At 37.7% G+C, this 14,052-nt stretch overlaps 1 protein-coding gene across 1 annotated transcript; it reads left to right on the forward strand.

Moving 5' to 3' along the window:
- Positions 1–3,315: 3,315 nt before the first annotated feature.
- Positions 3,316–10,231, forward strand: LOC136679162 (nucleolar protein 9-like). Its single transcript, XM_066657512.1, has 12 exons — positions 3,316–3,457; positions 3,767–4,127; positions 4,581–4,817; positions 5,224–5,442; positions 5,547–5,654; positions 6,114–6,255; positions 6,357–6,549; positions 6,976–7,116; positions 7,348–7,467; positions 8,133–8,342; positions 8,616–8,721; positions 9,729–10,231. The coding sequence occupies exons 2-12, from the start codon at positions 3,884–3,886 to the stop codon at positions 9,881–9,883; spliced, it is 1,875 nt and encodes a 624-aa protein (XP_066513609.1). The 5' UTR covers positions 3,316–3,457; positions 3,767–3,883; the 3' UTR covers positions 9,884–10,231.
- The last annotated feature ends 3,821 nt before the right edge of the window (positions 10,232–14,052 follow it).

The following is a 14,052-nucleotide window of genomic DNA, read 5'->3' on the forward strand; positions in this document are numbered from 1 at the left end:
CCATGTTGGTTATATCATTAATGATATGCAAAATTTAAGAAATATATGCCATTGCAAGTATCAGATCTTGACAGACACTCGTGTATTCATGCCTATAGTCATATTTCATTCAGCAAAATGAGGATGTTCTATCCACTACAGTTGGCACAATAATGCCATACAAACATATGTTCTTTGGAGGAAATATCAGTTCATTAGCCTGAATGTCTAGTGTGAAGATATATTTACTCACAAACTTTTGCCTGATATTTATAAAACATTAGAATGTACAAATCATTCTAACAATCAATTTGACTTTTGTAATGAAGGTGATTCCTTAACCGCCCGAAATAAACCCATTGCTCCCTGTACTCATTTCTTCTGGTAAGGGCCCATTCTCTGTTCCTTGCTTTCAGCAAAGAGGATATTTCATGGGTTTTGTGAGACTATCACTCATGGCCTATGACATAATCACAGATGAACACCTTACTATTACTTACTTTTTTCCAGTGTGCCTTGTGGCTCATCATTTGCTGTGGCAACTTTCACATAATTGCATAAAAAAAGCATGTTCTAACAGTTCATGTTCATTCCTATATGCTGTAACAACTCTGGTACTAAAGTGTAGATAAAACAATTAATTTTCTGTAAAATTTTAATGAAAACTTGAATGAAAAATGTATTTCTTAATATTTCTTATATAGGTGTGTTCTCCCCGTGTCTGCGTGGGTTTCCTCCGGGTGCTCTGGTTTCCTCCCACAGTCCAAAAACACACGTTGGTAGGTGGATTGGCGACTCAAAAGTGTCCGTAGGTGTGAGTGTGTGAGTGAATGTGTGTGTGTGTCTGTGTTGCCCTGTGAAGGACTAGCGCCCCCTCCAGGGTGTATTCCCGCCTTGCGCCCAATGACTCCAGGTAGGCTCTGGACCCACCATGACCCTGAACCGGATAAGGGGTTACAGATAATGAATTAATTAATTAATTTCTTTTATATTTCATGGCTTAAAATGACAAAAATGTTAAGATTTACAGACACCATAAACAGAAGCAGGAAAGATACTCGAATGGTGTAAGAGAGGTGTGAAAAACATTAGACACAGAAGCATAGTGGAGCCTCTTATGATAAAGTTTATTAAATATTAAATCAGGCTGAAGACGAAAAGTGGAGGGTAAGGTGAATCACTATCAATAAAACTTTTAAACTGTAGTGTATTCAAGTAAGTGTTATTGTCATAATTTGTATGACTATCAACTGTAAAGCAACAAAATCTGGTGCAAAGTGTGTACCTTGAAAGTGCAACAGTAGTCTTAGAATCTTACTTTTTGTGTTAAAGGGGTTTTCAAAATACATTCAAAATGTCAGGGAACAGGTATCATTAACTTTTCATAATTGAATTCTTTAGTGAGAAAAGTATAGTCTGTAGACAAACCCAAGTATATGAACCCAAACATATATCTGATACAGAATAATGTATAGTTGGATTCCTAAACCTTATTGTATATGGCTCATTATTGCCATAGAATTGTAGTATCAGTATTAGTTCATTTCCTTTTTCATTTCTTTTTTTATTTTTATTTTAGTTTTATTGCATTAATAATTCTACTTTAAAGTTCACTTAAAAGTGTATACTAGTTGTCAGGATTGGCACCTCTTCCTGTCTTTGTTGCCACACCTCATTACATGTCCCCTTGATTAGTCCTCAAGTATTCTCTGTTCCCTAATATATTTTAACCTCTGTGTCTCTGTTCCCTTTCTACATTATTGATGTGTTCCTCTGTGCTTGTAGTTTGTGTCTTTCTTGCTATGGATCTTCTGTAATCCTTGTTATGACCTCTACCTTAGTTTAGTGCTTTTTTTATTTTGTTTATTTCATTATTGATTAGATTCTTTCTGTTTATTTTCATTTCTGTTATTTAAACAATAATCCTGCATGTGCATCCAGCATATCCGTCATTGTACATTGCACTACGCATTATAATAGTCTTTTTTAGAATGGGACCAGTGGACTCAAGGTCAAATGCTGTCCTAGAAAATGTTCCTAATGAAGCTATTTTCTGTTTGTGGGCATGCTGGACCATAGCATCACAAATGTTTAAGCACATTTGAACAGCCTGGGCTAAAGAAAATCCTAAAGGTATGATACATCTCTTTGGAAACCAGAATAAACTTTTACATAGTCATCATTTTGTTTTGTTTTTTTTTAGCCAGGATACCATTTTTGTCATGTTCCTCCTATTACTCAGCACAACCCATATTTATAAAACCACAAGTAGGATGTCACTCGGTGAACTTAGGTCAAAGGTGAAAAGAGGAGAGGCCGTGAGGATAAGTCATTTACTGTAACTCGTTGTCACATGGTGGAGTAGTTATTATAAAATACTAAATCCACACTATAGTAACAATGAGGGAGAGGTCATTAATTGTTACATATATTTGGCCACATATAATCAGGGATATCAGCTCTTCTTCAATGAAGGTAATATGCAGTGTCTGGAATTTCACAAACGTCCGGGATTTTGTTTTTCTAGAGCTTACATAGAATTTCAAGAAGCGTTTCGTTCACAAACTAGTCCCGCCCTCCCCTACTCCGATTGGTTCGCTTGAGCGAGATGGGGGCGTGGTGAAGTAGCCTAAAATCTTCGGATTGGACGGTCTGACTGTAGAGCTATCGTTATTCATTGTAACCTTCTCTGTAAACATTTAATTGGTCAGTCTGCACATCAGTAGTCGCCCCCCATATATATATATATATTTTTTTTTTTTTTTTTTTTTTTTTTATCGTATTATGCATATGTTTACATGATGATGAATTCTGTCCCAAGAATATCATAAAATTTCATAAAAAGGTGAAGGTGTTTTAAGGTTATGGGTTTTGAAAAAGTAAAGGATATGTTTCCACAAAAACGACACAAAAAATGTGTGTGTGTGAGAGAGAGAAACCAATTCATTAAAAACCGTCTAAACGGTAGACGTTAAGACGTATCACTCAACACTGAAGAGATACAAAGGGTCCCTCTAGTGGTGGACTCAAATAATTATCTAGATTTGTCGGAGCGTATTGTGACCCTAGTTTATTAACTGATTGATGATGTGTTGATTCAGGTAAATGTTTAGCAAAAAGTTAATCTACAAAAATAATATATTGACACTATTCTGGGTATTTTCAACAGTTAGTTTCACAAACACTCATCAGTCATAACATCAAAATGGCCTCGTTTCTAATCTGTCAGATGTATCATCTGAAGCTGATTAAATATAGAGTGAGTATAGAAACAAGGAGGTGGCTTTATATTTTGGATCACGCAGGTACGAAAATGCAAGTGGCTTATGTACCTACTACGTCCTCGGTAGTGCACTACCTAGTGAATATGTGCGCAGGAGCCTTGCCGACGCAACAATGACGTTGTCGATTCGTCGTCAGTCTGCGACCGAGTTGTGTACTGTGCACATGTGAACTGTGGGACGAGCTGAATATTCTGGTAAATATAAAAGGTTTTGTTATTCACACCTTTCGACGGGTTGTGTGTATTGTACAGTGTTTATATGTGAAGTATAAAATGTATGTGGCTTTGAGAACGTTAGGTTAATTTAAATGTAAGTGCAAGCAAAGCAGTTAGACCTAGTGATTCACTTTCAATGCAAAGACCACAAAGACTTATAAATCAATATATGGCCATGTTTGACACACATCTAAATTCCAGGCAAATTAAGCTGTCTTTTAGAATATGCGATTGTAAATATAAACCTCTGAACACTTTATGAGAATATACCATTGATCTGTCTTTCAGATATGAAGCACAGTCAACAAAAAGTGTAACTCAACACATTCCCGGAGTTAAGTGGGTTTTTACTTGGAATCACACAATCTGCACTTGTGAAAGAGTGATAAAAACAGAGACAAAGACATGCTGGAGAAGATGGAGGCAAAAAATCAGGGGTATTTTAGCCAGAGTAAGCAGAAAAAGATGATGAGGAAACCAACTAAGGTTAAGGGAGAACTTAAAGAAGGAAGGAAAGAAGATGGGAGAGAAGGAGCAAAAGAAGGAGACAGTGGTGGAAAGAGGAAGCGATTGGATGCGTTGTCTGTGGGGTACTTCAGACGTGTGAATGACCGTTTGAATGAAGAATTTCCAGATGATGAAGAGCGAGGTATCTATTTTTTTTATATATAAAGCTGGTTAAACAACATTATTCATTTTAATATGTTGTTATTTTACATAGTTAAGTACTAAACACTGGCCCAGTGGATGATGCCAAATCCATCTTTGGCCAGGATTCTAAGAGAGCCTAATTGGCTTGACTCTCTCATTGCAGAGAGGATGACCCTCTCTCTACACCATTCAGCTTGATGCTAGCCAACAGCATTTACTGGTTGACATAATCGTATTTTCGTGTCAGGGTGTTGAAGTGTTTAATGATATCCAGTAGCCTTTACCTTCCTAGACTGGGAGCATGGTGTGATTTGGTCTAACTAGAGAATGTCATGAGCATTTTCTAAAAACATATATTGAAAATTGCATGAAAAATTTCAAGACACTCTCACATATGAGCTGTTTTTGTCAAAAACTAGCAGTTAAACCTTCTCTCTCTGTGTCCCCTTAGCTCTCTTTGTAGAGAACGTTCTTTCAGAGGTGAAGGGAAAAGCTGCCTTGATAGCTATGGATATGACGGGTAGCGTGGCGCTGCAGAAGCTGCTGTCACTAGCTGAGCCTGCTCAAGCAGGCATGGTCCTCAATGAACTGGGAGGAGAAACAGGGTTAGAGTTCAAAACTGTGTCATGTGATCGGTGTGGGGGTCATGTGGTAGAAAGTGCCCTGAAGCAGATGGCCAGGTGGACAGGTAAGCAAGAAATGAAAACAAAGTAAAGCTGAAAATCTGTTATTGTCTCGGAACTATGTTTTTCATCAGATTTAAGATATCCCTAGTCCTCAGAGTTAGGCTTCAGGCATTAGACAAAACAGACTCTCTTTTCTTCCTGTAGAGACATTAGTAGTCAAATGTTTATATACAAGCCAATGGAAAGAGAGAACAGTTGTTTAATCATAATTTTAAGCTAAGCATAATGAAATTGTTGGGTTTTTTTTTATTGACTTTTGCTCACTTTTCACTAAACTCAATTATTTCCACTAATATGAGGGAGAGTTTGGAAAAAGTAGGAGAACATATGTAGTCCACTTCAGTCTGATTTGCATTCTGTTGAAGTTTAAGGATTTTAATCCACTGAATCATTTTTCTTTCATTGCAGTGGACACACCCCCTGAAGACAAAAACAACTCTCAAAATGAGGAAGAATCTGTAGCAGGGAACTGTGGGATGCTGGAGGCTCAGGTGCTTTTATTGTGTCGAGTTGTGAGAGAGAATATCATAGAGTTCATCAAAGACCAACATGGGAATCATGTTGTCCGAACTCTCATACATGTCCTCGCAGGATGTTCAGCTCTAGAACAATCTGATTCTCGGCCCGGTAACAACCCTTACACATCTCTTATAGACACAAACTCCTACTTCATGAATCACACATGAGCAATATTTTTCATGAGATGTTGAATGTTTTCCTTCTCCTTTCAGCTAAAAGGCCAAAGAGAGCTGAAATTGAGCTCACAGACTTTGAGGTGCCAGTGTCTTTCTGGTGGGAGCTGAAGTATCTTTCAGATGCTTTGATGGAAAATGTCAATTGTGAGCTTGTCACTTTCTCTTGTCTAAATATTACCTCTTGGTCACTTAAACATTTTTATTGTGGACATTGTTATGCAGTACAAGGAGGAGATTAGTATAAAACTGCAGTAGGTTTCAAAGTAAGGAAAAACTCTGTATTGTATATGAGATTGATGTATAATTTTATATAAATTGATATATAATTTATCTGCCAGTTAGTATTTGTTTTGACTTAAAAATAATTTAAGGCCTGATCAGTTCATTTCTGAGACTTCAGAAATATAAGCACATAATTTAACCTTAAATCTAACTGCAGTTTCCTTCTGGATCAATAAAGACTTGGTTTAAAATATATAGCCGGCCTTTAATATTTGCAGATTTGTTTGCTGCTGAAGTTGCTTACTTTTCCTTAAGTACAAAAAGCCCCAAAACATGTCATTATGTTTGCATACAACTGTATATACTCTCCCTCTCTCACAGTGTGTGTCACCAACTTCACTGCCGGCGTAGTGCTCCAGACCCTGCTGACCGTCTGCCACAGGAAACGACCCATATTGTGCAAGAAGTTAATCAAAGGCATCTTGGGATACCTGACGTCTCTCAGCTCGGCTCCTGGAGTCAGGTCAGAAAGATGAAGTGGTGCATGGTTCAGTGAAAGACTGTAGATATATGAAAAGGTTCATTCTATTATTGTCCTCATGTTTTGTTCCTTATAATTTGTAGTCCCCTGTTGGTGTTTATGAAGGACCAGCGATGCAGTCATCTCATCCAAACAGTGTTCCAGTTTGCTTCTAAAGCGAAACTCTGCAGCATCTACAAAAACCATCTCAGGAGCCAGCTCATGCCACTGGCACTCCATCAGTTCGCTAACTATGCCATCCAGAGCTTAATAGCAGCCTCAGTCAAATACAAAATAGTATGTCACCTATGATACACTATATGGACACATGCTCAACCTATTAGTTTCCAGTCTTTTCTATTCTAACAAGGGTTTACACTAGAGGGCAGGACAGTTCCATATTATATGGAACTCCATCCTCCAGAGAAGATAGTTCTCTTACTCCAAGTCCCCTCTAACCAACACTTGGTATTGAGAATTTTAAACTTGGACCTACTCTAGAATGTCGCACTTCAAATATCACCAAGATTATACAGATTGTGTGAATAATTGAACATCTCAATGTGTTCTCGATTGTAGCTGAATTCACTAATTATAAGCAGCGTCTAAATACATACGGAAATATTCCGTGCCAGCACAAACCTTGAGTTTAACTTCAAGAGAGATCTGAAGGATTACGTTTTCTTTTCTCATGCTAAATATGTCATCCATTCTTTCTCTCAGTTCCTGAAAGTGTTTGCTGAGCTGGTGGAAGGGTTTGAGGCTATCCTGGCTGCAGGTCATATGGGGGTTATAGTCCAGCTGGTGGAGAGCTGTGTCCAGAGAGAAGAGCTACAGGACGCAATGCTGCACCACCTCTTTGAGGTCAGACTAAGTCACTATTGCTCTAAAAACACACAGCTAGTTTGAACAGCAATTTTACATTTTTAACAGTCCAAAAAAGAAAGAATCATACCAGTTCATGGCCCAGTTGCTATGGCATCACAACCACAGCAGTGGGTTCTAAAAAGAAACTTTAGACAAAACGTGAGGAATTCTGGAGAATGCCGTCCTTATTTCCCTGCATTAAAGTGCATTATCTGAATTCTTCTTCAGGCATTTCACTGTGACAAACCTGCCTCTCGGCACACTGCATGCCTCCCTCTCTTCCTGTCTTTACTGGCGTACGAGGTGTACTACAGCACAGAGGCAGCAGAGGGCGATACCACATCTCCGGTAAATACACACAACTGTGGAGGAGTTATTATCTCTAACTGCTGGGAAAATGCTCATGGCCTTGAAAGGTGGGCTTGTTTTGCCTGCTGTTTTTTGCATTATTTGTCTGACATGTAAAATACATGATATTAAAATGACCTACATCATAGTTATGAAACGTATAAATATTAATAACAATAATAAGGGTAGAATTCATCAGTTTAACTCAGGGTCCACTGGCTTAAAGCACATTTTTTGCTGACAATTTTCAAGAAAATTGTTAGAAAACATACAAAATTGCCTTTGACCTTGTGTCCAAACTTTTGCAGCCTGTTCATTGAAAGAGCAATTTACAGTAACTGTAACACAGATAGACAACAATGATATAAGAATGAATTATGAATAAATTGAAATAATAAAATTAACTAAAAGGACACCAGAACACACAGGAAACAGACATAATCCCGAGAAAAATACATCTTTAGCTGAGATTTAAAGTTTGTGTGTACTTTATATACAGTTAATCAAACTTTGGTTTTAAGGGGTTAAAGAAATGAGAAGTATGCGGTTTCTGTTGAAGCAGAGACTGGACGAGCTCGCACCTGTTTTTCAGCGGTCACAGCTCCTGGCCTTGAGACTGGAGTCAAATGATAGCGTCATGTTGTCTGTGGTTTTATCGTCCATAGCGCTCCCTGGCGGTGTGTTATCACGGCTCCCGGCTGGTCCAGGCCCTGGCCTCGTTTAAAGACCGCTCCATCCTCATTAACAGCCTCCACAGCCTGAGCCCAGCTGACCTTCTGACCCTGGGCACTGACCAGACGGGCAGCCACGCCCTGCAGGCCCTCATCACCTCGTCCAGCGACAAGGGCAAGGGCAAGATGCTGAGGAAGCTGGAGGTGAGATCAGAGAACAATGATTTGGTTCTGGGAGAAAAACAAACAAACTTTCATTATTGACACTGGTGTGTTCACTGCTCTGAGCTCAGACAGGAGTGTGCAGAAGTTTGAGCACAATTGGGAAAGCGGCATGTGGTTGTTGTTAAGAACAAAGATCAAAGAGTTATTTTTGAGTGTGTTAGGAGAAAGATTAACATTACATATGCTTTATTGCTTTTGCACAGCCCATGTTTAATGTTGCTTTCTCCTTCTCTCTCTCTCTCTCTTTTACAGGGATTGTATACACAATTGGCATGTTCTCGGTTTGGTAGTCGTGTGTTGGAGGCTGTGTGGAACAGCGCCACCATCAGCCAGAAGCAGAGTATTGCAGAGCAGCTTGGTAAGTTGATAATAAATCACAAAATTCAAGAATCAAGAGATTTTAATTCCTATATACGTCTGCAAATACATGTTATATTAATTTTTAGTATTTAACTAAGTGAATGAAAAACTGACTTTTTTTATTAAAAAATCCTTGTAGTTCCTTTTTTGACATTCTTTGACGCAATCAGCTGCACTTAACACGGTGAAAACATTTTATGATGAAAGGATCAATAGAAATGCTGTAAATTTACTTGTAGTAAATTACTCTAACTTCTATTGACAGTTAAGAGAGGTTTCTTCTGCTGTAAAGGTGCCATTTTGGAGATGTGAAGTTTTTATCCAGTGACATTATATTGATGTTCAGTACTGTACAAATGTCTTAGTGCTTTAAGGAAATTGTTTAAAATAATTTTTCGGTGCAGTAAGAGACTTTGTGCTGAAAAATAAAATCACACAATTTAGAACAAATGCAAACAAACATTAATGAAAAGTAAAATATATATTTATTTTAATTTAAAGAAAGATTAAAGGCTAAAAATTATGCATACCCCATAATAAATAACATTTTATACTGTGTCTGTCAAAAGAAAGCCTTGTCATTTTTTACGTTGAAAACGGCAGCTCTACAGTGTGGGAATTTTTCTTTTTGAACGGAGTAATGGAACCATTCCTGGATTAATTTGTTTTTTAAATCTGTTTACATTACCTTTTAGTAAATGTAAGAAAAATTAGTTCTGTTCTGGTTACATTTATGTCCTTATTAAAACCATTTTGGTTCATGTTAGATGTAATTACCTCAGGTTTACTCAAGGAAATGTTATGGAAATAACTGGGCCCTTTTTTTTAGTGATAATGAACTCTTCTCTCAGCTTTAGCCGTGTACAAACATATTTAAATTGCATTGATATGTTTCTTCAGAATATTTAAATATGTCTTTCAGGATAGGATCTGGAATTCAAAATTGCTCTCTACACAAAACAGAACTTAACTGAATTGAACTAATCTGTGTCCCTTTTTGTTCAGTGCCAAGTGAATCTCAGCTGCGATCGGACCAGTTTGCTCGGCACGTCTGGGCTAAATTTGGGCTCAAACACTTCCAGAAGAGACGAGGAGTCTGGATGGAACTCCAGACCGGAGAGTCAAAGAAAAGGAAGATGTTCTCTGATATTCTGGATTAATTCTAACTGTAGTTTTGTGCGAGTGCTGTTTGACCCGGAACACCATGAAATCGTAAGTGATAAAGGAGCTCCAACAGAATTATATACGTTCCTTTGGAGTCTGAATCACTTACAGTATGAATTCCTTAACACCTGAGGTTATAGTGTGTAAGTGGTATTTCTGTACAAAACATGCATTTTCTGTTAAAAAAAAAAGAAAATTGCACAGTTTTCTAAATTCGTTCTTTATTTTTAACAAATATATTGTACATGTAAATAGAACTTTTTATGTTTTGAACCTCTGTTCAGAACATAAGGCATCTCAAATCATTAAAAATGATCATTTTTCTCCCCGTCCATTCTTCTCTAGAAAGGTTTTTTGTTGCCACTATCATTTGACCAATAAATCATCTCATGTTAATGTTTTTTGGCATCGGCTGAAATCACAGTAATAAATATATTTTAATGTTATATGAAGAAACCAAATAAAATACAATAAATAACCAGACACACCTTTACACACTAACAACATTTTCCTTTTTTAAAGTGCCCATATTGTGTAAAAACAAATCTTCCTTAATTTTAAATGAGTTTGAGTTGGCATGTAATCCAAATACCTGTTTTGAAATAACTGTTTTTGTGAGGTCACAAACAAAGCAACATAAAAACATTACTTCCACTTATATTATAAACTGCACCTTAGCCACACCCATTTATGCTGATGTTTGAGGGGCTTACTGAATGAGGCATGATATAAGGCAGCCAATTAGATTGATTATTTACATATTTACTGATATAATTATATGTAATCTTAACAGCATAATAACAGAAATAGCCTTTACATTATATTATGAGAAGAGTACAAAGCAAAAACTGTGTGAGTATGTATTCATAATGGTATAGTGCTAGTTATAAATGATTTCTTTTGTTTGAATATTTTAACAACTTTAGAATTTAGTTTGTCAGTATAAAATATAAACATGTCTTAGATTATTGAAATGTTTGCTTCTTAAAATCAGCATTGCCAGTGATATATTGTTATTAATCAGGCACTTTTGGATGGATAGAGGGATGAAAAGAACTAGAAAGAGAATGCAGCATGCAGCTGTGGCCACCCCTCCGCACTCTGGCTCTATCTGAGTGGGCTGCGGACAACAAGAGTCCAAGCTTTGGGGCGAAGTGACATTAAGCTGCAAGATTCTACTGACCAAGTCCAAACCAGTCCTGATATAATACCTCACACTAAGAGATGAGAAAGTCAAACAACTCTTTCTAATGACCATTAGCCAATGAGCTAAATTAAAAGGTTTAGTCTAGGACTTCCTTCTGTCACTCATCTGTAGAGGTGTGTGGGTCTCAATCAGGTCCATTAAAGAACAATAACAGTTTGATGCTATAGACTGCTGGCTCTTAAGGGAGTTTATTGTGATGGTATGAAATGCCACTCTGGAGATTGAGTGTGAAGCTCATAGCTGTGAAGGACAGTCATAAAAAACATAACATTTTTGGTGCCTGGTTTAAATGCCATTAGCTGTGGGCCATTATCATTCAAGCACTTGACATATCTAGAATGATTTCATGTCTTATAGTAGATGTATTACAAGAAGATTATTTATTATTTTAGTGCCTTGCATTTGATTGATATCTTGCTACGTTTCAAGACAGTCCTCTTAATATTGTCAGAGAGACCCTGTGCTGTTTAATATTTAAAATCATGGTTGTATTGCAATTTCTGAAAAAGTATTATTAAATATTTCTTTGCTGTTCAAGAGAAGAAAACAGAACCAAAGAGTCCATACCAAACACGGGTTTTCAAATTTGTAGGATGTTCTTGTAGCTCAGAGCAGTTTTTAGGGACTACTAGGCTTGTAATGTTTATAAATACATAACACAGTCATATTGGGTATTTGGGGAGTATTTCTGTAGTGAATTTTATCAGTTCTACTCAGCACTGGGTAGAACATTCCCTTCAAGAACATTTTCCCTTCAGCATTTAATCTGTGTCCAGTCCGTTCCTTCATAGCTGAACTCTTATTAAAGTGTCATACCCCTGGACCTGCCTCTGGGACTCTGTGACAGTCATCAGGTTGATTCTCCCGCAGGACCCTCTGTTTGGGGGATTTCCTGGGGGGCTCTCGGCCTGACCCCCCTCCCTCATTAGCCATCCGTTGATGGATAGCATGCTTAATTGTGAGCTTGCAGACCAGCACTGGACCTGCCCATCTGCTCTAGCTCTGCAGCTGTGAACACTTATCAGGAGGTCCTTCGGAAGAGATACTCCAGCTGGATGCTGTCTCTCTCTCTCTCTCTCTCTGTCTCGCTCTCTCTTTCTCTATCTCTCTTTGTGTTTCTCTTTGTTTCTCACTCTCTCTCAGATTCTCTATTTTTCTCTTGTCGCTTTTGCTGTTGTTGACATTTTTCTGTCCAGATATTATCTAAAAAGCACTTCAGTGTAATTTTGGCTCCATGTGTTTGCACAGTTCCACTTTTGGAAACAGTATTTTGCCACACAGCAGCTGTAGAGACTTCAACATATTAAAGAAGACAGAAGTAATTTCCTACACTGAAACATGATATATGCAAATCAGCTATATTCTGATTGGCTGCCCTGTAATGTGTCTCAATCACGTAACAGTCCGGGTTGAATGTGCTGAGCTAAAAGGCTGTGAGCTGAATAGGTGTACATTTTTAGCATGGGTTCCCTATACCTATTTGTTTGTATGGGGAGCGCATGGTAAGTAAATCAAAGTTTAAATGTGTTTACACACTACATCAAATATTTCTATTTCAGAAAAGTGAAAAGAATCTTGAAAATTGAAAACAAGTTTCCATTGGTACATTTTCCATGGGACTTACTGCTTTCAAAGAAAACTCACATGTTCGTAACGCTATCAGTCAGTTTGAGCAAGCGACAGACTCACCTTCTCACACCGTCACCCTTTTCAGCTTCAGATTTCAGTTAGCCGTACCGATGACCGGCTGTTTTAACTTATCTTTCTAATTAGACCCAGGGCTGAGAGATGCTTAAATGTATCCCTCATCACCAATCACCCACCCAGTGCTTCATTCTCAGGTTCTGTAATTAGCCCATTCACATTAGGGGAGGGCAAGTGGAAGGGGACAGCAAAGACAGGGAGCTGTATTTGGCTACCTCTCTGTGTGTATGAAGCTAATTAGAATGACCTAAATGTCTTTGTTTGCGCCTCAGTATGCAGAGATTATAGATTTTCACTCACACACACACACACACACACACACATACTTAAGTAATGAAATTTCAGATCACCCCAAATTACTTTACGTCTGAACAATTTATTCATACAGAAAGTTTGGTAAGCTGGTTCCTCTGTATATATACTTATAAATTATTGTCACAAGTCAATATTACTACTGTCTTAGGCAACAATGTTCAATATGTACCCAATATAGCAGTTAACATCAAATGCAGCAACAAGTCATGCTAGCACTCATGCCTAGCACAACTGACCTTTTTATTGTTTTTTTAACTGACCTGGAAGTCAGTGACTGACAAGTTATTTTAGAAACATCGAGCTCAATGTCTTTTACTCTTCATTTTGCTCGACCTCTCCTCAAAACGACAAGCGCTGATGGAAACATTAGCAAAGTTAGCTCCACTCATGTAACCAGCTAAGCTGTAAGCGGTATGGAAAGGGAGTGGCTATCTCTCTCAGTGTGAGGTGTTTTCACATTCTTACCATGAGAATACAGACAACAAAGCGGTGTCCCAACAGGAGATCTGCTGAAATCAGCTACATAAACGCACTCCTAACCCACTAAGGCTTACAGAGCCAGTGAAATCCTTGGATAAAAAAAGAAAAAACACAACTTTGAAAGATGGGGCTGACTTTGATAGACTGCACTGAGAAAGTATTTCACAGGTTCCAGACCCATTTTAAGTGCTAAAACTCTGTTAAAATGTTGTTCATCCCTGTTCTAATCTGAAACAGATGTCCTAATACATATGGGTTGCGAATAAGAGGGTTTAAGCCTAGTCTTGGGTTTGTTTTCATTCACTGGAGAATCCTCATTGTAAGCTTAATCCTTGTTCAAGAAACAGTGGTGTTTTCGGGATTTATTTCCGCTGACAGAAAATTAAATTGGAAAAAATCCATTTGTTTATTTTTGGTATTTTCTTGCTTATACAATGAAAATAAGTATTATGCAACCAA

This window comes from Hoplias malabaricus, chromosome Y (assembly GCF_029633855.1).
Source record: "Hoplias malabaricus isolate fHopMal1 chromosome Y, fHopMal1.hap1, whole genome shotgun sequence".
Classification (NCBI taxonomy): Eukaryota; Metazoa; Chordata; class Actinopteri; order Characiformes; family Erythrinidae; genus Hoplias; species Hoplias malabaricus.

Excerpts from the sequence above, each read along its gene's own strand:
- LOC136679162 (XM_066657512.1), top strand. The coding sequence starts at position 3,884 with ATGCTGGAGAAGATGGAGGCAAAAAATCAGGGGTATTTTAGCCAGAGT. Across the intron at positions 6,256-6,356 it reads AGCTCGGCTCCTGGAGTCAG|TCCCCTGTTGGTGTTTATGA; the intron begins GTCAGAAAGATG and ends TATAATTTGTAG. Across the intron at positions 7,117-7,347 it reads TGCTGCACCACCTCTTTGAG|GCATTTCACTGTGACAAACC; the intron begins GTCAGACTAAGT and ends ATTCTTCTTCAG.